This window comes from Macaca mulatta, chromosome 6 (genome assembly GCF_049350105.2).
Source record: "Macaca mulatta isolate MMU2019108-1 chromosome 6, T2T-MMU8v2.0, whole genome shotgun sequence".
In the NCBI taxonomy this organism is placed as follows: Eukaryota; Metazoa; Chordata; class Mammalia; order Primates; family Cercopithecidae; genus Macaca; species Macaca mulatta.
In genome coordinates this window covers 163808926-163834340 of record NC_133411.1, presented here as the reverse complement: position 1 = coordinate 163834340, position 25415 = coordinate 163808926, and the positions used below count along the sequence as shown (strand labels likewise).

General features: G+C 38.7%; 1 protein-coding gene across 2 annotated transcripts; it reads right to left on the bottom strand.

Moving 5' to 3' along the window:
- Positions 1-25415, bottom strand: MRPL22 (mitochondrial ribosomal protein L22). 2 transcript variants are annotated; one of them, NM_001194584.2, is made up of 7 exons: positions 25346-25415; positions 25219-25267; positions 15550-15667; positions 10559-10624; positions 9750-9827; positions 6891-6960; positions 1-290 (listed from the first exon to the last, which is right to left on the bottom strand). In NM_001194584.2, the coding sequence occupies exons 1-7, from the start codon at positions 25371-25373 to the stop codon at positions 79-81; spliced, it is 621 nt and encodes a 206-aa protein (NP_001181513.2). In that variant the 5' UTR covers positions 25374-25415; the 3' UTR covers positions 1-78. The 2 variants fall into 2 exon arrangements, with proteins under 2 accessions (NP_001181513.2, XP_014996771.2); XM_015141285.3 differs by lacking the exon at positions 15550-15667 and having other exon boundaries at positions 5-290; positions 25346-25400.

The following is a 25415-nucleotide window of genomic DNA, read 5'->3' as shown; positions in this document are numbered from 1 at the left end:
AGCATTTGTCTTCAATTTGTGTTTATTTTTAGAAAATAAATGGCAAAATATATACACTGTGGAGTCTGAATCTCCTCATCATAGAGTGTGAATGATGGTCCGGTTGCGAAGCTGCTGAATATACTCTTTGGCATGGTCAACTGCCGTCTTTGGTGGCTCAGGTGGAGGTGGGGGCCCTTCCACCAGCTTCACAAAATAATGGCAATAAACCCTCTCCATGATCCCAAAGTGACCTCTGCCATGGTAGCGGATGCGTTTCAGGCACTGGCCTCGTCCTGAGGTAGACTCAGCTAAACGGGAAGAAAAAGAGAATTACAGGAAATGAGTGTTATCCACAAGCCTGATCAGCTGAGCAATTTCTGTCCTTTCCTTGACTGGATTCTGAGATTACATGGGCTCACTGGTTGGCTAGAGCAGGCTTGTCTCAAAACAATCGTCTCCTGAACATTAAGGACCAGGCACTATTCTAGTGTTGGAGAAGTAAGAGTGCACAAGACTGGCAAGGCCCCTGCCTCCAAGCAGTTTACATTCTGGAGAAGAAAAATGTAAAATAATTTCAGTTAGTGACAAGTGCTGTGAATAAATCAGAACCAGATGACAGACAATGGTGGGGTGCAGGGGACTTCAGACTGGTATTGTCAAGAGGCATCCCTGAGAAAGAGACATTTGATCTAAGACCAGAATGAATCATCTATGCGAATATCTAGGGGCAGGGTACTCCAAGCAGAGAAAAAAGCAAGTGCAAAGGCCCAATGGTGGGAATGTACTTGGCTTGTCTTAGGAAAAGAAAGAAGATGAGCATGCTGAAGCATAGTAAGCAAAGGGAAGAGGGGCACAAACAAGGGAAAGAGATTAGAGATAAAGCCAGGTCAAGATTACACAGGGCGCTGTAGGCTCTGGCAAGGAGTTTTTTATTTTATTTTAATTGTGATGAGAAGCCACTGGAGTCAATGGCTCCCAAATGCTGGTTCTCTGACAAGCCACATCACACTAACCTAGGGAATGTAATTAAAATGCAGATGCTGAGACTTCACCTCTGTGGATTCTAATTCAGTATATTTGGGGTGAGCCTTGGAAATTACATCCTGGGTAAACACCCATACCACAACTCTCCCCAGAAATTCTGATTCACAGCCAATTTTAGGAACTCTGGCACAAATGCCCCCTCAGCTCCCCTCCCCACTTCTGTATATCAAAATTTGACCTTGAAAGTTTAAAGAAATCTTTTATATAGTATGTAAGGGCCAGGCACGGTGGCTCACGCCTGTAATCTCAGCACTTTGGGAGGCCAAGGCGGACAGATCACCACAAGGTCAGGAGTTCAACCTTGGCCAACGTAGTGAAACCCCGTCTCTATTAAAAATACAAAAAATTAGCCAGGTATGGTGGTGGGCACCTGTAATCCTAGCTACTCAGGAGGACGAGGCAGGAGAATTGCTTGAACCCACGAGGCGGAGGTTGCAGCAAGCCAAGATCCACCACTGCATACCAGCCCGGGCAACAGTGCAAGACTCCGTCTCAAAAAAAAAAAAAATTACTTAAGAAGAATTGTTCACCTGTTCACCCACAGTAACTCAAAGTAGTAGCCAATCACCTTCTACAATTTTCTGAATGTATTTAGTCAGCTACTTGTTTAGTTAATAAGCCTTTTAAAAAGGTAAAATCTACAGAATACATATTAAATTATCCATTTCAACACTCATCATTCATATACACTTACTGTGACATAACTTCATAAATATAGGGACTATACCAAAGTATGCACTTGACAACTCTCTAACTACAACGTCCTCTAGTGAAGTGGGTTTCAGCAGAAGCCTGCTAGCTTTGCCAAAGCGAAAGCCAAGAATGAAAGTGAAAACTGCCTAGGATCCAAGTGAGATAGGGAAAGACCTACTGCCCTTTTATTAACTTCATTTAGTGGGCACTGAAAAAGTGAGTTTACAAATTTCCAGAGACAGCAGCATTACACAAATCACTGTATAAGAAAACACCATCACAGTGCGTCCCCTGGATCAACCTGTCTAGCAGAAACCTACAAATAAGAACAGTGAGACCAGAAAACTTCTAAAAAGCATTTGACAAATGTGATAGCTGCTTCTATCCCAAATCACTTCTCTATCCAGCTTGAGCACCAATTTCCAAATATTCAGTGGATCACTAGATCACAATGATCAATCCCATCAGGGTCTACATCGGCTCCCATTTCCCTTCTATCTCCCCAAAACACAAACTTACAGAGATCTGCACAAAAGCAGAAGCTCAATGCCTGCTAAATGTCAGTCATGATTCCATCTTAAAGCCATAAAAGATCACCTGCATATCTTAAAGCCATGATGCCATCATTTCTTTATGTCAAAACAAAAACATTAATTTTTCTAAAACATCCTAAGATTCTTTAATACACTGTAATGGAAATACCCAACACAGCCACCCTGAGGTGTAAATGAAATTGGGACTTAGAGCATAGCTGCCAAACTGTTTTCTGGTTCCTCTCCTCCACTCTCCTCCACTAAGTCCATATTTAGGGGTTTCAAACTGCTTTTGTATATGGAACCATTTCAAGTAAAATGAAACAATATGTAGAAGCCTGATGTATAAAACACTGTAATGCTGATCTGTTCTTATTGAAACATGGGTCAAGGAAGACCCAAAACTGTGCCAATTCATTCACTCAACAAACATTTTTGAGTTCCTACTGGGTACCAGACTCTGTCCTGGGCTCCAAGGATATAGTGGTGACCAAAATATCAAGGGTCCCACTCCTAGACACCCCACAGAGCACAATTTCAAAACTACTGCTTATCGTTAATAGTTTTAAAACACCATCTTAATAATGTAAATCTCTTACCCAAACCTCTTTGATATAGTTTGAACCAAATGCACAGCCTGCCGTGTTCAGTTCTCTGGAATATAGGCCCAGTCTACCCTTCTCATTTTATCTACTCGAGGTCAAACTTCTACTTCCTTCACACTGCTCTCCTCATTGAACTACACTGCTTATTCCAACCTATGTACCTCTGCATGTATGGCTACCCCACTTTAAAAATCTCCTCTTCTCCCGGACATTCCTCCAGACTCCCAAATGCCTATCTTCAAATGTCAATTTTTTCTAGAAAGTCTCCACAACTATTCTAACCCATATTGATCTTTCTTGTCTACTCCAACAATACCATTTGTCTGTATTACTCTTTTTGGTCCCAAATCATATGCTGTCTTTATAAGCATCTGTGTTGCATCTGTAAAAGTCACCTCATCAACCAAACTTATACTCTTTTTGTATTGCCCCAAAAGTTCACAATCCATAGGAACAGAAATAATTTTGCAATACATCATCTGCTAATTAATTTCATTTTTTCAATACAGAGGTCTCTGGTAAATCTAATCAAATTCTGAAATAAGTTTCAAAGTTTTTCAAGTACATATAATACTAATGGTATACATGGTATTACTATAATTCAGAAGAATATTGTATGCATTCTTCCAAAGAAATACTACTGTCAAAGAACTACAAGTGTTAAATGTTTTAAAATGACACAAAAGATAAAACATCACCTATTTAATGTGGATAGTATGCACACAGAAAGTACTCAAATATTTTTTGAATGAAAGAATACATTAAGATATCTCAAAAGTGAAGACAACCTGTGTTTTTCTATAGATAATGCCCAACAGGTGTAATGAATTTAAAATATTGCCCATATTTTCAGGCCAGGCGCAGTGGCTCACGCCTGTAATCCCAACACCCTGGGAGGCCGAGGCGGGTAGATCACCTGAGGTCAGGAGTTCGAGACCAGCCTGGCCAACATAATGAAACCTCATCTCTACTAAAAATACAAAAATTAGCTGGGCATGGTGACGCATGCCTGTAGTCCCAGCTAATTGGGAGGCTGAGGCACAAGAATTGCTTGAACCCTGGAGGCAGAGGTTGCAGTGGGCTGAGATCGCACCACTGCACTCTAGCCTGGGTACAGAGTGAGACTCCGTCTCAAAATAAATAAATGCATAAATAAATAAGTATATATACACATAGCAAATATTTCCTATTAGTAGTATTTAGGTAAATACAAATCTTGAAATTGTAACATTAGAGGCCCTCCCCTCCCACCTTCATCACTCTTAGCCAATAAGACTGATGTACAAGGTCAGTCATCACTTTCCCTAAAGTGATTCACTTTAGATGCCATGAATCACTAAGCAGCGACATTTTATTAGTCCATGTCCACTTGTTAAGGTCTATTCACAGTGTCCTTAGTCATCGTTATAAGTTGGAAAGGGAAATGAACTTTCTAAATCTATGGTCATGCAACACCAGGTATTAGCTTTAGACCAATGACAGGCATTTGAAAGAATTACCATATAATGAGAACACATGCTATCAAAAAAGTACTTTCTTTAAAATGCCTATACTTATTTCAGAATACTGAAAGAACCATTGCTGAATCAAAATAGTAGCCAATAAGTAACTAGTCTTTCAAAACTCTAACAGAAGTTTATGGAATGAAATGTCTAGGCCTTTTCTAAGAGCACAGTAAGATAAATCGGTTTCCCACATTTTATGGTTAAGAATCAATAGTTTATTAAACTATTTATTATTATTAAGCTGTTTATCAAATAAACAGCTTCCCAGGCCTCTCCACTGGGGTTTCAAGTCCAGCGGGTCTGTGCCGAGGCCTGGGAATCTGTATTTTAAATAACAACCTCAAGATGATTCTTAAGAAGAAGCTTGACAAATACAGAGATAAAATGTCTGACACATCATACTCTTCCTGAGGGTACTCATCTCTTTTGATTATGGAATTACGCATCTAAATACTTAGTGAATGAAAACTTTTAAAAATCATAATATAAATCCAAACTTATTAGCCCTACTTAAGTGATCAACACAGAAGTAGATGAAAAGAGAGTACAGGTAAGGCAGAGATTTTTCAGCAGAAATGTGCAAAAGAACTCTGGATTAAAGGGTCAGACAACGTGGCTTATGCCTGTAATCCCAACACTTTGGGAGGCTGAGGCAGCAGGACAGCTTGAAGCCAGGAGTTCAAGACCAGCACAGGCATCTAAGTGAGACCTCTATCTCTACAAAAAATTTTTAAATTAGCTAGGTGTGCTGGCACGTGCCTGTAGTCCCAGCTACTCAGGAGGCTGAGGCAGGAGGATGACTTGAGACCAGGCGTTCAAAGCTGCAGTGAGCTGTGATCACACCAATGGACTCCAGCCTGAGTGGCAGAGCAAGTCATCTCCAAAAATAAAGATAAAATAAAGGGCTATTTATCTAGGATTGGTTAAGCATGTTTTTGCTTAATGGCAACAGTGGACCCTGCTCCTTCATTTGGAACAACAGGATTAAGCTCTTTATCCTATCTCTCTTTACTACAATTATTGAAAAGGATTTAAAGACGGTTATTGAAAAAGGCTTAAAGACAAATCGTATTTCATTTGTATCTGAAGTCCATTAGAAAGTCTGTCAGCTAAGAATCTCATATTCCTGTGAAACTGTATAAAATTAATTAAATTTGATTTGATATTCTGAATCAGAGCAGGAAAAATCACCAAGAGGTTTTTAAGCAAATGGTCTTGCTCCTCATCACTTCCAATGATTCCAAGCCCTCTCTAACATTATTTATTCATAATGCTCCCAGAAGAAAATGCTTATGATTAACTACTATGACCCTGCATCTTCTGAGTTGCCATTTTGATTTCCCTCTGCATCTCTGCATGTATCAGAATAAAATTATACAAGATTCAGCTTTCAAATAAAGCATTTCAACTGAAAATCAACTAATTTGAATTTCAGGAGGTGTGATGGCCAGCATCAATTCCAGGTGAGTTGAACTGAGATTTTAACCTAACCAGCACAGAGGCTATGTGAAAAAGTAGAATTTAGATAAACATTTTTCACTCTAATTGTTGAAAAATTATAAAATACAACTAATTCCCCCTGTAATGATTCAGCCCCTTCTGCTCCATCTGGAGAGTAGCTGTTCCCCATATCTTGAATTTAGCATAGCTTTCAGCTAAATAATCCTTAGATATGTAGGTGTGGCAGATTGAGAAAATTTCGCTCCAACATCATCTTTGTTTGATTATAAAACTGCTGAGGTTAGGAGTAATTGCTGCTGTAGTGAGAAAAAAACAGTAACTCCAACCACTGCTCCACTTTCCCATGGTGCTGGGAGGAGGTAAGAGAGCTTTGTAATAAACATTAATCTCCTTCTCGGAAAAGAACTGTGTGAAGGTCTGCAGCAAAACAATTCCTTACATTTGTACAGAACATCATGCTTCCCAAAGCATTTTAACTTACATTAATTTAATCTGATGTGGAACAAGCATGTAAAAGCAGAGATAATGCTTCAGGATGTAGTAACAAGGGAACAAACATATCTGGGTCATCTGAGCCTTCCAAGGCCCCTTGGCTTTTACAATTCAACAGATCTTCCATTTTGATAGTTGGAAGGTTAAATTACAGGACACCTTTATGGATTAGGTACCTGGCTTGGCACATTATAAATAAACATTTTTTAAATGCACCTGTGATTCTTTACCTCCTTCTGGTTGACAAACAACTTTAAAAATGTGTTATACTATTTGTTATAATATTACAATTAAAGTACCACTCTATGTACCAGTCTTGTTATCTATTATTTAATAATTATTAGCAATTGGTTTTATGATCTCAGTCTCATTACAGAACAGGTAAAACAGTAGTTATTGTCATTTACACTAAATTAAAATTGACATGCATACGGCTGAAGAATAAGCCATTACTAGCAATTTTCATTGACAAACCAAGTCCTGAGGAGTTAGGTATTAAAGACTGTTGTTAGATAAAAAATATGGCATTACTACTGGAAGACATTTTCTAATGCTAAGAATATTAAAAATCTTACCTATATATAAATTGGACCTGAATTCCACATTGTGGTCTCTCACTGCCATATCTTGTGCTTCTAAGAGAACCTTAAATAAGAAAAAGAAAAGCATTTAATTGGCTAACCCTGAAGTAAAATGGAATTAAGTTTCTCATCTCTCATGATCTCTGTACTATGACTGCTCATCACATGCTTCCATAGTCAATTTTAAAAAGAGAATATCAAATGATAAGAGTACAAAGGAGACGGGAGCTTTCCTTCCTTAGACCAAGAATTGTAAATGCACAGAACACAGCCCATCCTACTAAGTTTTAAATGACGTGTGTAAGCTATAAAGGAGATAGCAGCGCTTGTAAGCAGTACTCTTGGGAAGGAACATTACGTCTCTGAGTCAGAAACTTGTCAAAAAGTTCCCAAGGCCAGATGCGGTGGCTCACACCTCCGTGATCCCAGCACTACAGGAGGCCAAGATGGGCAGATCACATGAGGCCAGGAGTTTGGGACCAGCCTGGCCAACATGTCAAAACCCCGTTTCTACTGAAAATACAAAAATCAGCCAGGTGTGGTAGTACATACCTCTAATCCCAGGTACGTGGAAGGCTGAGGCTGGAGGATCACATGAACCCAGGAGGTGGAGGTTGCAGTGAGCCAAGATTGCACCACTGCACTCCAGCCTGGGCAACAGAGACCCTATCTTAAAAAACAAACACAAAGTTCATGAAACTCAATAGCTTAATCTTACTAAGAAGTCTTAGCTGGGATGGTGGCTCATGCCTATAATACCAGCACTTTGGGAGGCTGAGGCAGGAGGATCGCTTGAGGCCAGTAGTTCGAGACCAGCCCATCTCTACAAAAGTAAAAAAATTGCTGGAGGTGGTGGTGCACACCTGCAGTTCCAGCTATTTGGGAAGCTGAAGGATGAAAATCCTTTGAGCTCAGGAAGTCAAAGCTGCAGTGAGCTATGATCGTTCCATTATATTCCAGCCCTGGGCAATGGAGTGAAACTCTGCCTCCAAAAAAACAATAATCTAATTAAAAACTAGAATAAAATAAAAATTCTTAAACTTTGGATGCAGAGTAACCTTTAACATCAGACAAGTAGAGAAAATCACACTTGATATAGTAATTTCCTTGAAGAGGTTATCAAATTTACTCTCCATGGATATCGAATTAACTTCCTCCAGAACACATTTTTGTAAAAATACAAGAACACATTTTTGTAAAAATATGACAATTGGGCCAGGCGCAGTGGCTCTCCCCTGTAATCCCAGCACTTTGGGAGGCCGAGGTGGGCAGATCATGAGGTCAAGAGATCGAGACCATCCTGGCCAACATGGTGAAATCCCTTCTCTACTAAATATTCAAAAATATTAGCCAGGCGTGGTGGCGCACATCTGTAGTCCCAGCTACTCAGGAGGCTGAGGCAGGAGAATCACTTAAACCCAGGAGGTGCAGGTTACAGTGAGCCGAGATTTCGCCACTGTACTTCAGCCTGGGTGACAGGGCAAGACTCCATCTCAAAAAAAAGACAATTGTCAGAAATAACAGAAACCAGATCAAAATTTTATGCCTTAAAAGATAAAGAATGTAGTACATGGCTGGGTACACAACGAATACTTGTAAATGCATTCTGCATTGAATTAAATATAGCAAAATCATAGCATTACAAAGGAACCTTTTAGAAGTCTGAATCTATCAATCTCAACTATTTAACTATTACCACTAAACTGAAAGGTATGAACTGACTTTTGGTGAGAATTAACTGAATATATAGAAAATAATGCTGATATCCCCAGATGGTAAGGCACAATAATCAATACAACTTTTTGTAACAAGACTATTAAAAAAGAAAAATAGGCCGGACGCAGTGGCTCACACCTGTAATCACAGCACTTTGGGAGGCCGAGGTGGGCGGATCACCTGAGGTCAGGAGTTCGAGACCAGCCTGGCCAATATGGTGAAATCCCATCTCTGCTAAAAATACAAAAGTATTACCTGGGTATGGTGGCGCACATGTATAGTCCCAGCTACTAGGGAGGCTGAGGCAGAAGAATCACTTGAACCCAGGAGGCGGAGATTGCAGTGAGCCAAGACCGCGCCACTACATTCCAGCCTGTCTGGCAGAGCTAGACTCCATCTCAAAAAAAAAGAAAAAAAGAAAAATATATATGTAATAAAAAAAGAATATTCATGTTCCTAGAATGAGTCACCACAATTACCATCAGCACATTTGTATCTAGTGAATTAGCTACATTTAGAGTTGGAAGGATCTTTAGGAGCCATCTAATCCAATCCCACATAGTTTAGGTGAGAAAAATAGAAACTGACTGGTTAAGTGTCTTGCCCACAGTCACAAGAAAAAGATCAGAGAAAATACTAGAGTCCAAGGCTCTTGAGTTCCAGTCCAGGGCTCTTTCCATTAAGTTACAAAATTATGTAGTTATAAAAATTCTCCTTTATAGGAAAAAAAAAAAAAATCTTTGAAAAAATATACCTTGAAGTTCAGCCTTGCTCCAAGAAATAAATAATATATATACAAACACAGATACATGCACACAAATATACACGTATATGTATACACATATATGCATCAAGCCCCAAATCATTAAAAATTAAGGTTCATCACATCATAAGCAGTAAAAAACAGATAAATATCTGGTGGAAATAAAAGCATCTCAGGAAATAAACACCTAAAGCACACAACATTCCTAAGCATACATACATTTAATAAACTGAGCACCTTAAATCTGTATTATATAGAGTATGCATTTACAACAGAAAATGTATTCATAATTTAGGCTAAGCTTACTAATAATTGCAAAACAGCTGCATTCCCCAGTTCCCCATTCCCTACCATACCCAAACTTGTAAGTTTACCTCTTTAATTATTTTGGCCCCTTTTTTGTCACTGAATTCCAACTGAGCCAAAGCCTGGTCAATAGACATTCCTCGTACCTAGAATTAAAGGGTGAGAGACAAAAGAAAATAAATTAGTTTACAAAGTCAATGTTTCCTTTTCAATGAAAGCCTTACATGATTTGAGTAACTTCTAAAATCAGTGAATTGAACCCAAGCAAAAGAGAAAACAAGTTTGAGAGGAGATACTATTCTCTAAATGATACTAAATGATACAAGTTTGAGAGGAGATACTATTCTCTAAAATGAAACAAACATTTTAACCATAAAACTGAGACTGTAATAGCTTCAATAACATTAAAGGACAGCAAACATGACAGAGACCACAGGTTGGTAACGACTACGCTAGGCATTCAAGGCATCTCCTTCTCCTATAGGATAAATGTATTATGTGTACATGTGATGCTTCTCTCTCCCTTCATCTATGAATTTCATTTCCTAGGGGAAAAAACATAAAACCAACTGTTTTAAAACAGGTTGAATCAAGTTTACAGATAAATAAGTAGGTTTCCTGGATTCTCTGGTTATAGCCAAACTCCTGATGTCTTTTAGTATCTATCTATCCAATGTGATTTAGTTTCTCAGAAAAAGGTGAAAATTAAGGAAAATCATACATCTCTGAACAATCATTCTTTTGGTTACCTACCAATTGTATCATATTCCTCACAAATCTTTTTTATTTTTCAAATCCTGGGGTGAGGGTTGGGGAGGGGAACTTCAATTTAGCTTCATTCCTAAATTATTATATGGTAATAGTCATTGTAGCTTACCAATTTTGCCAAATACCACATCTTGTCTTTGCTATATTTTATTTGTCTTCGACAGTGGTAGATTTCCTTACAAATAGGAAAACAAAGGACAGAAAGAACATTTTAGCAGGTTTATCACAAAATGGCAGTAACATATACTGTTATTAAAGTTTTTACTTTCTAGGCCTAAAGAAAATGCTGCCATAAGAAATAGAAACAATACTAAGAATTTAAAGATTATTTCCCCCTACATAAAGTTGTATTTTTCCAAAGTCTCACTATGTGAAAAGATTACTAAGGGAGAAATAGAAACTATACAATGGCTGGTTTGTGTCATCACTTGCAACATTTCTATCCAAAGAAATACTAAAAGATTTAAATTAAAGTATCTTGAAAACATTTAGCTGATTAAAAGAACAAAGGAAAAAGTACAAGAAGAAAAAGTTCAGTATTAATGAGGAGAAAAATGGCAAAATGGACAAAATAAGTGTTTTCATGTGAAAAGCCAATATTCTAGGTGTTTGGTCAACAGCACAGGTTCTAGAATCAGACTGATTGGATTTGAATCCTAACTCTGTCATTTACTAGCTACATAATCTTGAGCAAGCTACTTAACCTCTCTCTAATTTTCCTCTTCTATAAAATAAATAAAATGATAATTAGAGGGAAATAAAATAACCTATTCCAAGAAACCATTTTATAGTGACTGGCACATGGTAACGTCTCAGTAAATGTTAGCTTTTATTATCTTCTATTTAAAGTGGTAGGTATGTCCTGTTTAATTACAATGTATAGTTCAAAAAGCACTTTTCGCTCATTATTTCATTTAGTCTAACTCTATGAGTTGAGAGAGGAAACATTTTATATAAACTGAAAATCAGAGAAATCAAGTGACTTAAGACCACAGGTTTGCAAGAGACAAAGTTGGAATTCAAAGAACAGAAAAAGTATGATACACCTGATACAATGTCTAGCACATCTACTTTCAAAAGTTCCTCTATTGACTCTAAAACCCACTTTCTTTCCACTACTATACCAAACTGCCACTTTAAAAAAAAAAAATTAGAAAATATGTGTTATGGGAAACTGTAGCAAGGAGGTCTCAAAACTTTCTAACATTCTGACTCCTGCTGGACATTTTCAAATGCCTTAGAAAGAGCAGTTTTCTCAAGTGGCCATCTTTTAATATGTGGCAGATTTCAGCTGCAATAGAAGCAGACAGCCTGAAACTATAGCAATAGCCTAATTACATTTTCAGCAATAAAGTATCCTGGGGAGACAGGGAGAGGAAGAACTGTCATGACTGATAATAATAATCTGCAAAAATTAATCCACTAAACGAAATCTTTTATATAGAAAAGACCCTTTAATTTGTGCATTCTTGTGGTGGGATACCTTTAAACCTTAATTTTGTATGATTACCCTCAAATTTTACACATATAAAAAATTGTAATCCTGACCAGAGGATGGCAAAAAGGAATGAAGTGTTTACAAGAAAGGCGAAAATTACTCAATCATCCTCTTCCAAAACTGAAAAAAAACCTCAGCATTTGCTTTGGACAGGTGAAATGTCTAAGGGCACTTTCTAAAGATAAACGAGACAAAGTCTCAGTACGTAAGTATCAAGCAAATAGATAAAGTAACAAAGTTGGAGGTTGGAAGGCCTAGTTATATATCTCTGCCATTAACTGACCTATACAGCAAATTAGATAAAGTGAGGATAGGATACGTAAAATAGTTATTCAAACGAAATAAATGTATGTCTAAATTATAAAATGTCTAAAACAATAACTTTTAAATAAATCAATTTATTTTTAAATGCATATAATAATTCAAATGAGGAAAAAGGGTTACCTAATAAAAGTTCTGGCCAGGCGCCGTGGCTCACGCCTGTAATCCCAGCACTTTGGGAGGCCGAGGCAGGCAGATCGCTTGAGCCCAGGAGTTTGAGACCAGCCTGGGCAACATGACAAAAACTCATCTCTACCAAAAATATAAAAATCAGCTGGAAGTGGTGGTACGTACCTGTGGTCCCAGCTACTCAGGAGGCTGAGGTGGGAAGATCTCTTCAGCCCAGGAGGTCAAGGCTATAGTGAGCCATGACTGCACAACTGCACTCTAGCCTGGGCAACAGAGTGAGACCCTGTCTCAAAAAAAAAGTTCTAGGCCAGCTGCAGTGGCTCACACCTGTAATCCCAACACTTTGGGAGGCCAAGGTGGGTGGATCACTTGATGCTAGGAGTTTGAGACCAGCCTGGACCACATAGAGAAACCCCATCTCTACTAAAAATACAAAATTAGCTGGGCATGGTGGCACACGCCTGTAACCCCAACTACTTGGGAGGCTGAGGCACAAGAATCGCTTAAGCGCAGAAGGTGGAGGCTGCAGTGAGCCGAGATCATGCTACTGCACTCCAGCTGGGCAACAGAGCTAGACCTTGTCTCAAAAAAAAAAAAAAAGTCTTATTAGAGCTTTATGAGATTCCGATTCACATTAATGTATTATTATCAGCATGTTGACTTGTCCGGAGCTGTGCGCCCCGGCCATAGCGAGTAATTATTGACGATTGACGCCTGAGCTAAAAACATTTCCACTCTATACCTCCTCCCTAGATTTACCTTCTTCCCTATACTAATATCCCATAAAAGATGGCGCTCTTCCTGCTTCTTCTTCACCCATTTTTCCCGCGCCCGCGAAAATCACTATCTGACGGAGCAGGCGCAACGTGACGTCCGACCGAAGAAACCGAAACCTACCTGGCCACGCCCACCGCGGAGAGACCATCACCGCCTCAGCCCAACCCCTGCCCCTCCTAACGTATATAAGGCATTGTACTGCCGCCAATAAACGAGACTTGATCAGGACACTGTCTTGTCTCTATTTCTCGTGTCTCTTGTTCCCCAAATTCCCACCCCCTCTTTCAGGGCCTACTTTGACGATCCCGCGGGACGGGACATTGACTAATTCATAAATTAAAAATATGTCTCATATAGAAATGGTTGTTGGGGGAGTGAAGAAAAAGAGGAAAAATAAGAAATGGTAGCTCAAAGAGCTTTGACACAGTCTCATTACACTTTTCATTTATTTAACATAGCTTTTTTCAAAGACACTGCAAAAGTAAACTCAAGCCCGAATTAACAAGGTGTGGCTATCATAAAGAAAGCCCTTTAATTTCTCTCTGGCTCATTTTCTTTATATGAAGCCCCATATAAGATAAAATCTACATAAGAATCTATATTCTTTGGAAATTGGTGCTAGCTAAACTACGAAGTTAGTCTTAAAAATATGAGGACTAGCCTAAAACAACTCTACATTGGTAACATTCATTTTAATTTACTGCTACGGGGTTTGTTCGCTATCCCATCCACTATTATTTATTGACTATATATTCTAATGCAAAAGATCAGACTTAGGTAGAATGGTAGATATTACCTGGCCCTCTTTTCAGCTAGAGATAAAACTGATTTTAATAATGGTTGCAGCTGGCAGATTGGAAATTCTAAGAGACATTGTACATTATAGCACAGTATTATGAACTATATGGCCAGTGAATAAATTATTCCTGGTAAGTTAGGTATTTATGAAGGGTATCAGTATTCCCAGTCATAAAAGATACAACTGATACACCAATATTAAATTACTAAATACTATTTAAAGTCAGAAAATGTTCATATTTCCCAAATGTCATAATTTATCCCTCAAAGGATTACTGAAACAAAATCTGTGCAAAATAGAGAAATTAAGGTTTTCCAAAGTACTTATATCAAATCGAATCAAATGTCTTCCCACAGGCACTTGTATAAGAAGGATAAACGATACAAAAAAGTTAATCAGAATAGTTTCATTAAATACAACACACAACAAATTACTGAACTGATAGTGTTCATCATTTGCTAGAGTTAAGCAGATGACATACTACCAACTATTTGCGTTTTGCCACTTGGGATATATCCTAAAGTACATTTTTTAGTATTTAAAGATATAAAACAAACACACAACAAAATTGTGCTGTTAGATTCTGGACTTGACAAATACTGTTATAATTTATTTCCAATTAATAACTGATTCCAAAGAGCTCAGGTAAGAAGCAAAAAAAGTTCATTAGTTACAGAAAATTTTTTATTTATGATATTTGTGCAATTATGTAACATTTCATTTAGTAAATTTTGGTTAATTACAAAATGGAGACCAGCCTGGCTAACATGGCAAAACCCCGTCTCTATGAAAAATACAAAAATTAGCCGGGCGTCGTGGCAGGCGCCTGTAATCCCAGCTACTCCAGAGGCTGAGGCAGGAGAATCACTTGAACCTGGGAGGTGGAGGTTGCAGTGAGTCAATATCATGCCATTGCACTCCAGCTGGGCGACAGATCAACACTTTGTCTCAAAAATAATAAAATAAAATAAAACTAACAAAATGGAGTTAATACTTAATAGCCTAGACTGACAAATCTTTCAAGTTGTGATGTCATGACAAAATATGAAAGTTGAAAAGTTATTTGTTTATTCTGTGCAGATAACGACAAGTTTAATTTCCAGTAGGAACCCAATGATTAAGTTCAAACTTTAGGTTCAAATTGCAAAACAAACAAGCAAAAAACAGTGTGTCTATATTCAAATATGTAACACTGGAAAATCATATACACAATTTAAACATTGGCCAATAGTTTAAGTCATTCTTGCCAACTCTATATGCTCCATCATTAAGAGCTCCTCAGCAAGCCTCTCAGAGTCAGAAATCAGTATGTCTTAAACTATGAGCTTAGTTTTAGAGTTAAGGTCTAGAGACAGAGGTTTAGAGTTAAGGTCTAGATACAGGAAGTTAAGTAAAGACAAATAAGTAAAGAATAACAATCCTTTTCAACTATCAAAGAGATAAATCTAGTACATCTGTGCCAATTAGAGCAAACGGTTGTATAATTTTTTTTAAGACAGAATAATAAATCATTACTAATCACTTAAGAGTAAGAGCATTACCAGATTTAAGAGATTAGTTCTACCCACGAACTTACTGCTGGTCTCCGAGGTTCTCCAGGCAGTTGCGGGGGATAGACAATTTTATTCTTCTTCTCCCATTTTCGAGAAATGTCAAGAGAAGCACTTGTGTGGATATACGATTGAGGTAAAACACTGAAATGAAAGAAGCCTATAAAACAACAGACACTTAGGGGACCTTTTTGTAGAGTTTACATATCTTTTGAACCATATCAGCTCCATTTTGATGAAAACAATTTAAGGATCACAAGTGGAAATATTCTAGAGGTATTCATTAATAGAGACTACTTTTAAAGACAACAAAGAGCCAGTTACAGAGGCTAACAAGAGAGAAAGTAAACGCACATAAGTCAAACCGTTAATAGATATTAACCCAAGATTTCTTGCCCAGACTGGCCAATAACACTGTCTTCTGTAAGTCACCCACTCCTAAGAAAGATTTAGAGAAGACATAATGAGCTCTCTGACCTGACCTGTAAGATTGCCCAACTTTGTTGAGTAACTAAGACAAATGCACAAAACAATTAGAAGACAATATGAAATCACATAACTAAAATATAGCAAACAGCAGAAGATTTCAGAGGTGACTTCAGGTGAATCTTGAACATCCTTATCAATACGGCTTGGCTCCGTGTCCCACCCAAATCTCATCTTCAATTGTAATCCATACATGTTGAGGGAGGGACCTGGTGGGAGGTGACTGGACCGCTGGGCAGTTTCCCCCATGCTGTTCTCGTGATAGTGAGGGAGTTCTCATGAGATCTGATGGTTTAAAAGTGGCAATTTCCCTGCACTGTCTCTCTCTCCTGCTGCCTTATGAAAAAGTTATCTGCTTCCCCTTCACCTTCCCCCGTGATTCTAAGTCTCCTGAGGCATCCCCAGCCATGCGGAACTGTGAGTCAATTAAATGTCTTTTGTTTATGAGTTACCCAGTCTCAGGTAGTATCTTTATAGCAGTGTGAAATGGACTAATACACTAATTATCAGAGGAATGGGGCAACGACATACATCATCTATGCAGAGGTACAGAGTTGGGAAATAAGAGGAGGTCTGACTGAGTCAGAGAATTTGTTAAATATTGGAAAATATTGGTAAGGTCACTGAGGCTAGAGTGGTTATCTTTGAATGCTAAACTAATGGGCTGAGACTTGATGAAGATCCCAAATTCACTATTCCTTGACCTCTTCCCCCACACTTCAATTGCTTTAATAATATACAACTAGTCATTCTCCCTCTCTCATCTTCCCCAGCATCTGCTACTCCCCTATATCACTAAATAAAATCATTCTTGAATGGTGTGCTAGTTTATCTTCGACTTCCCAATGATTTTCATCCTGCCAGAGCTAGTTACCAAGTCTTACAGATGCTTCCCCTGAAATCGTTCTCAAATGCTTTACCTCTTCTCCATTCTAATTGCCACCATCCTATATAGCAATAGCCTCTAGATTGATTTCTCTTCCATCAACTTGCCCAGTTCCAATCCATCTTTCTCTGCTTGAGTACTAAATGAGTTACCCTTCTATAATTCAGAGCTACTCATGTCATCCTCCAGCTTAAAAACCTCTGTTGAAATAAGCAAATGAATAATTTTGTAATATTCTAATGCTATCCTTTTTTTTCAGTGTCACTGAGTACTGGGATTCTTGGTATGGAAACAAGCAGAAGAGGTTCAGCCAAAATCCAGTAAGTACTAGATCTCTCCACTGAAAAGGTGTAGAAGCAATGACCAATCTAGTAGCAATTAGCACCCCTACTTCCCAGATTACGGTCTTGAAATATCATTTCCTATTGAAGAAAACCAAAACTTCTGGGAGAAATGGCTGATTGCAGATCTCAAGCAGATAACATACCAAATCAGCCTAGAACATCTTGTCATATTAGAAAGCAAAGAAGCCATCAAAGATTACCAAGGTCATGTCAAAGGCACTCAGGAGCCAACTTGTGGATGCCCAACAAGTCAAAGATGGGACAAGCCAAGCATTAATGAGGACAATAACTATAGTAGTTATTGTCCTTTAAACATGAAATATGTTTAAAGCCATAAGTTCATAATAAAACCAGGAAAAATACAAATTAGTTACCATTAGAAGATGCTAGCGAGCCAACTTGTTATTTTAAAAACTGGTGAATGAAGAAAAAGACAGGACTTATCCTGTCTTTCCTATACAAACTGTACCATTAAGTTGCCAAGTAGTAGATGAGGAAAAGTTTCACTTGTATAAAGTTAGTAATGAAGGAATAGCAAATTATAATAGCATCATCTTGTAATCCTTAATAAACTAATGGATAAAGGAGGTGTTATGTGCCTCCTGATGGAAGAACACACCACCCACCATTCACAAAGTAGTCTTTCCTGCCCAAAATGAAACTGGGGGCTCAAGCCCCTAGATTCAGTATAGGAAACAGAGAAAAGAGAACATGTTATGTAATATCATGGGGATGCACTCGGTAAAATCCAAGGTATGGAAAACGCTACAAAACAACCAATTGTCTCCAACAAATAAATTACAAGAAAAAAAAAGAGAGGGTTGAATAAAAAACTCACAGAGTAAGAGATTCAACAAAAATACCAATTAGTTTCAATGTGTGAACTATTATAATTTAAAAAGTATGACAGTTATGAAGCCATTGGAAGTTTAAATATCAAATGAATATTTAATGCTTTTTAATGAGATAACAGTGAAACATTTATGAAAATGATACAGTGGGGGGAGTGTTTCAAAATATGATGAGGGAAAGTACAGGTTATAAATAAGATTGGCCATAAGTAGTAAGTGTTGAAGTTGGGTAACAGACACATGGAGGATCATCAGACTGTCTACTTTTGCATATGTCTGGGCATATCCAAATAAAAAGTTAACACAGCAAACTTTGGTATTTCCCTACTGCCCACAATAGGAAGTCCAAACTCTTTAGTAAGACATGGAAGGCTTTTTGTAATCTAGACCCAACCTGCCCTTATGGCCTAGCCACATAGATGTTCTTTGTTCTCTGAACAAGCTTTTACTCAAATTGTTTTCTCCTGCCTTATTATCTCCTGAATGAAATGCTTATCCTGTTTTTAGTTCTAGCTCAAACGTCACCTCAGTGTGAAACATCACCTAATCCGTTCTCTGATCACAATTCTCACGTTGTCTTAATACTTTGTTCTTGCCGGTCATACAGCAATGACTCGGACCACTGTACTATCATAAGTGGCTATAACAGAATGAGTTACTGTACTAAGTGTACAGATGTTGCACATTTAAAGGGCAAGTCTGACTTTCTTCATATTCTAGCACCAAGAACAATGTCTGGTACGTGGATACTGAGTAAACATTTAACTCAGACTTATACACTCAAAGTGGTTGTATACTGGCATATTCTCATACAAATATGCAACTTGGAAGATTTACTTGGCAAACGAAACCTTTGTTTTTAGTCTTCAAGCCATTTAGACCAAAGACTCAAACAAATCTATTTTTCTAGTGTATCATATTTACCCCAAGTTCACTATCTCCTATCCTAATATCAAGATTATTGCCATCAAAATACCTAACAAAATCTGTACCTTTGCCTTCCACATTTAGGTTCCAATGTCTTAACTGAAAAGCACAAAATTAGGATACATGATGTATGAAGGTGCATTTTGCTAACGAAATATAAGCCAGGTGGTGACAGCTGAGGCTACAGAGTCAAGCAGACCTGGGTCTAAATCCTAACTCTAATTTACTAGGTGAATGGCCTTTGGGAAGTCACATAACTTTCTGGGTCTCGGTTTTCCCATCGGTAAACAGAGTAGTAATAATTACCTCATAGCCTTCTTAAGAAGCTCAAATGTAAGTAAAATACTTAACCTGACACTTAAAAGGGCTCAATAAACTTTAGATATTATTACTTGTAGAATGAGAAGAATAATACCTACTTAATATTATTGATGGATTAATAATTAATATAGTGCATCCTACAGTGTCTAACCCATGATAAACACTGATGGCTAGTGTTATTTTTTAAATTAGGCCCTTTGGCCAAGTATGGTGGCTCATGCCTGCAATGCCAGCACCTTGGGAGGCCATGGTAGGAGGACTGTTTGAGGCCAGGAGTTCAAAACCAGCCTGGGCAACACAGCAAGACCTTGCCTCTGTTTTATTTGTTTATTTTGAGACAGAATTTCACTCCCGTCACCCAGGTTGGAGTGCAACAGTGCAATCTCAGCTCACTGCAACCTCTACCTCCTGGGTTCAAACGATTCTCCTGCCTCAGCATCCAGCGTAGCTGGGATTACAGGGGCGCACCACCACACCCAGCTAATTTTTGTATTTTTAGTAGAGATGGGTTTTCACCATGTTGGTCAGGCTGGTCTTGTACTTCTGATCTCAGGTGATCCACCCATCTCAGCCTCCCAAAATGCTAGAATTACAGGTGTGAGCCACCATGCCTGTGTTTTTTTTTAAAGGGTATAATAAATAAAACAAAGTTAGGCCCTTTGAATAGTTAATCTCTCCTGTCCCCACTGCCCAAATCAGTCCTGTGAACTATAAGCTTTAAATACACAATTTCAAAGTTTCTTCTCAAGTTTATAATCATAAACGTTTATGTTTCTATGTAGTTGTAATTAGTGAGTAGGGTACACTATGTTTGTCACCTCTTTGGACCTTAGTTTCTTTGTCTGTGAAAAGAGGAATTGGACTACATCATCCATAGGGCCTCTCCTAACCTTAATTCTATCACTCATCTCATCACCAACAGCATGACAAAAACATGAACCCCTTTGCTACAAACCGATCTGAAAGATATCTTGAGTCAGGCCCATACCTGCTGTGCTCGTCGAGCACGGTACCTTGCGCTCTTCAAATCTTCGATACATATTTGGTGAATTAAATATGTTGCTTCATAAATTAAGCATACTATGAATTAATAATGTCAAAGCTTTCTGAATTCTTATAATACTTTCAGGACTCAAATAATTCATAAACTGAATTATCAAGCAAAGACCAAACTACCATAATCAAATTAAATTAAAGTATTATTCCAAATGGGGTACTTAATTTAGAAGTACAGAATATTAAATCAAAAGTTCCCATGTGCCCTCTCCTGGCCAGTTGCTGGAATAACACTCAATTAAAACAAAATGAAGCAACCTTAAAAAAGAAAATACAGACAAAATCAAATTCTAATTCTAATTATCAGTTCCTCATCCGAGAGTGACCTAAGTATCTCTGGTCACTTGCTCTTCTTTGAGACACTTTCTTGAGTTGGGTTCCAGGACACTTGGGGTTTTCTTCTCCCGTCTCTGGCTACTCCCCCACAGTCTCCTTTGTTGTTTCCTTGTCTCCCTCCCTGGTCTGTAAATGTTGGCTGCCTCAGGCAGGAACTAATCTTTGGACTCTTTCTATCTACACTCCCTCCCTTGGTGAAGTCAACCAGCTTTGCAGCTTTAAATATTATCCATGCATTGATGACTCCCAAATTTACATCCATTCCTTGCACTCTACAAACTCATATACCCAATTGTCTACTCATATCTCTGCTTGGATGCTTACTGAACAGCTCAGATTTAACAAACCTAAAACTGAGCTACTAATATTCTCCCCAAACTTGCTCCTCTGGAAGTCTTCCTAGCTCAGTAAATGGTTAACTCTACCCTTCCAATTGCTCAGGTGCTAAACTTTGGTGTCACCCTTCTTTCTCACACCTCACATCCAATGCATCAACAAGCTCTGTCAGCTGTGGTTAACATACTGCCAGAATCCAACCATTCACTTACCTTCACGGCCACCCTAATCCAAGCCACCATGATCTCATACCTGAAATATCCAATGGTCTCTGCTTCCATCCTTGCTCCCCATCCCCACCCCAGTCTTTTCTCAACACAACAGCCAGAAAGAACCACTCATCAACATAAATCAGATCATATTACCCCAATGCTCAAAACCTTACAATAATTTCCCACCTTGCTCAGAATAAAAGCCGAAGTATTTACAGAAAATACCAAGGCTCTATACGATTGATGACTCCCCCTTCCTCTCTGACCTCATCTCCTATCACTGTCCCTCTCCTTTTCGTCATTGTTCCTGACAACACCAGGTATGGTTCCTTGGAACTGTCGCACTTACTGTTCAATCTGTACAGAATGCTGTTTGCTCAGATGTTAGCACAACATGCTTCCTCATTTCCTTCAAATCTTTACTCAAATACTATCTTTTAGTGAGGCCTTCCCTATCTAAAACTACAAGTTCCTCTCTCAAACACACATACTTCTTATTCCCAATCTCTGCTTTTATTTTCTCACAAGCAGATGTCGCTATCAAATATACTCTATATTTTACTTATTTTGCTTATTTGCCCCCCTTACTATATTGTACACTCCATAATGGCAAGGGATTATTGTCTGTTCCTGTTCCCTGCAAAATCCTCAGTGCTAGAATAGTTCCCAGCTCAGAGCAGGCACTAAATACATATTTGTAGAATCAATGAAAGAATACAGAGACAGGTAAGGTAAGAGGACTGAGTGTAAATAACTATGCCAAAATTTTACACACAGTTGGAAGCTGAGGAAAGCTGAAGAGGCTATGCCCCATCTAAAGGGTGGTACAGCTGAACATGGTGGCTCACACCTGTAATCTCAGAGACTCGGGAGCCTGAGGTGGGAAGATCACTTGAGCCCAAGAGTTTGAGACCAGCCTGTACAACATAGTGAGACTCTGTCTCTTAAAGAAATTTTTTTTGGCTCGGCGCGGTGGCTCACACCTGTAATCCCAGCACTTTGGGAGCCCGAGGGGGTGGACCATTTGAGTCCGGGAGTTTGAGACCAGCTTAGCCAACATGGTAAAACCCCATTTCTACTAAAAATACAAAACTTAGCCAGGTGTGGCGGCACGCACCTGTAGTCCCAGAAAATATTTTGTTTAGATCCTCACTTTGACATTTAACTGTGTAACCTTCAGTAAGTCACAAAACTTCTCAAATATATGCATCAGTAAAATAGGAGGCTTGGAATTCAAAAACTGAAAACTGTCAGTCAACTAACAAATAGAGCCTACAGAGTAATCCCAGCACTTTGGGAGAATGAGGTGGGAGATAATTTGAGCCCAGGAGTTTCAGACCAGCCAGGCAATAAAACAGGACTTCGTCTCCACTAAAACTAAAAAAAAAACAGGTGTAGTGGCGCACGCCTGTGATCCCAGCTACTTGGGAGGCTGAGGTGGGAAGATGGCTTGAATTGAGGCTGCAGTGAGCTATGATCATGACACCACACTCCAGCCCGGGTGACACAGCAAGACATTGTCTTTAAAAAAAAAAAAAAAAAGAATTTTTTTTGAAAAGTATATCTATATATATCCTGCAGAAATGTTTTATTTGGTCAGCAGCACTTTTCTTAACCTAATTCAATGTTTTTAGATAAGGAATACACTCTACTCACTGCCACAGGCCCTCCTACTCTCTCATTTTACATAGACAACTTTCCTTAGTTTTTTTATTTCTAGTCTGGGGCCTATATGCAATTAAGTTTCCAATCACTGGCCAGGCGCCTCATGCCTGTAATCCCTACCTTTGGGAGGCCAAGGCAGGAGGATCACTTGAGCCCAGGAGTTAGAGATCAAGCCTGAGCTACAGCAAGACCCTAAAAAGTTAGCCAGCTGTGGTGGCATGCACCTGCAGTTCTAGCTACTCAGGAAGCTGAGATGGGAGCCCAGGAGCTTGAGGCTGCAGTGAGCTATGATCACAGCACTGCACTTCATTCAGCCTGGGCACAGAGCAAGACCCTGTCTCCAAAAAAAAGGAAAAAAAAATTTCTAATCACTGAATCAGATTATATGCTAAGATTTTATATGGTTATCAGGAACATTATTTGTACCTTTCTACTTAGTTTTCTTATGGTCATTTTCCCCACTAGAAAATCCAAAGTAAGGATTCACAAAATTAAGTAATAATTTCAGAATTGCAAATAGCCTTAGAGATTATCTAGTAAAATCCAACACTCTTGTATCATGACATAGAGGAAAAGACTAAAGGCAAACTGCTTAAGTTTCTTGCTGAGAGTTTCTTAATACAAGTTGGTGCAAGACAATTCAAATCAACATCAAAATATTTACCTTGTGTAAGACCTTATGCTGGAGCTCAACAATAATAACCTTTCCAAGATACACAAGATACACAAGCTAGTAAAGGGCACAGACACATATACATGAAGCCATCATAGAAGGCACACATGCTAAAAAAGGAAGGAAAAATTAATTTCTTTCAGTTTTAGAGATACCAGAGAAAACTTCCTGAAGAAAAAACATTTAAACAGAGGTTTGAATAATGGGTAGGACTGCTGTTATAGACAAGATGTAAGGGCATAGGAGGAAAAGCCAAGAAGCAAGTAAGTGCACAGTATATTCCAAAAAAGTAAGTAAATCAGCATGGTTGGGGGAAGAGTGATAGAAGATTACCTAGGAAGAGTACAGACAAATCCTAAGAGCTAGTGCTTCCTATTTTCTTCTTTAGCCCACCTCTTCATCCCCCTGGGACCCAAGAACTTAGAAAAAGGTTAAATATAATTGGGAACTCAGTAGTAATTTATAATAATAAAAACATTAATGGCAACTAGAATTCAGAGTGGGATTATCACGTGCCACAAACATACAAAATACTTCACATGCATTATCTTGTTTGAACTTCATTTTAAAAATCTATTAGAGCTACATGCATGGCATGTGCCTGTAATTCCAGCACCTCAGGAGGCTGACGCAAGAGGATTGTGTCAGCCCTTAGGTTTGAGACCAGCCTGGGCAACATAGCAAGACCTCATCTAAAAAAATAAATAAATAAAAATCTTTAAATTTTTAAAAACCTAAGAGGTACTAATATAATGCTCATATCATAAAAGTGATAACTGAAGCTTATTAAGAATAAGTAACTTTTCAAATTCACAGTTAAAAAGCAGATTCATATACAACTCATCCGTCTGCAAAGCCTATGAACTAAACCAAAGTCAATAACAAATGGACAGATCAGAAAATTTACAATCAGATTACCAATTTTCAAATACCGATTTTTTAAAAATTAATTTTTGGGGAGAAACACAGCGACTACTTACCCTAACCTTTAATGAATGCTTTTGTCCTAAGGTTACAGAATGCTCTGGTATAAAGCTTCAAAATTTCCTACAACTGAGTGGCCTTAGGCAAGTTATGTTACGTTTGGGGGCTTCAATTTCCTTGTCTGAAAAACGGGTATAGCAGTACCTACTATGTTACGAGAATGTAGTTAAGGCATATAAACCTTAACTGTTACGAGAATGTTACGAGAATGAATTAAGGCATATAAACCGCTAAACACAATGTCAGGTAGGACGTAAACCAGGGCTGTCCACAACACGATCCCTGCCCATGTAAGCAAGTAACCAGAGAGGTAACTTGAAAAGTTGAACGCTTCCATATGGAGATGGAATAGTCTAACCTTGTCCAGAAAGATCACAGTAGACGTTCAGAAAACGCATTTACAATGGCCTTTGGGTTATGGGTAATCCTGATATCTGCAAAGCTTATGCAATAAGGTGGCGAAAAAATAGAGTGACAAAGTAGCGGCACGGGCTGTCTCATTCGCCTCAGTAGCCCCAGAGCCTACAGCACAGCTAGGCACGCAGGCGCTCAGTTACCAACTGGCAGAATAGTCAAGATGCCTTGGGCCCTTCTGAAACTCCGAAGCAAGAGACTTACCCCAAGGCGAGCTTCCCCTGGCTCCTCAGGTTCTGTATCCATAACGCACCTGCAACATCAACACAAGCCGTCAATTCAGATTCCATCTCGACTCCCTTCTGTCGCTTAACCACTAAGAAATCCTTACCCAACTGTCCCAGGACCGCCGCCGCCATCTTCCGCCCTCCCGCTACGGAAGCCTCAAGAGTTCAAGCGCC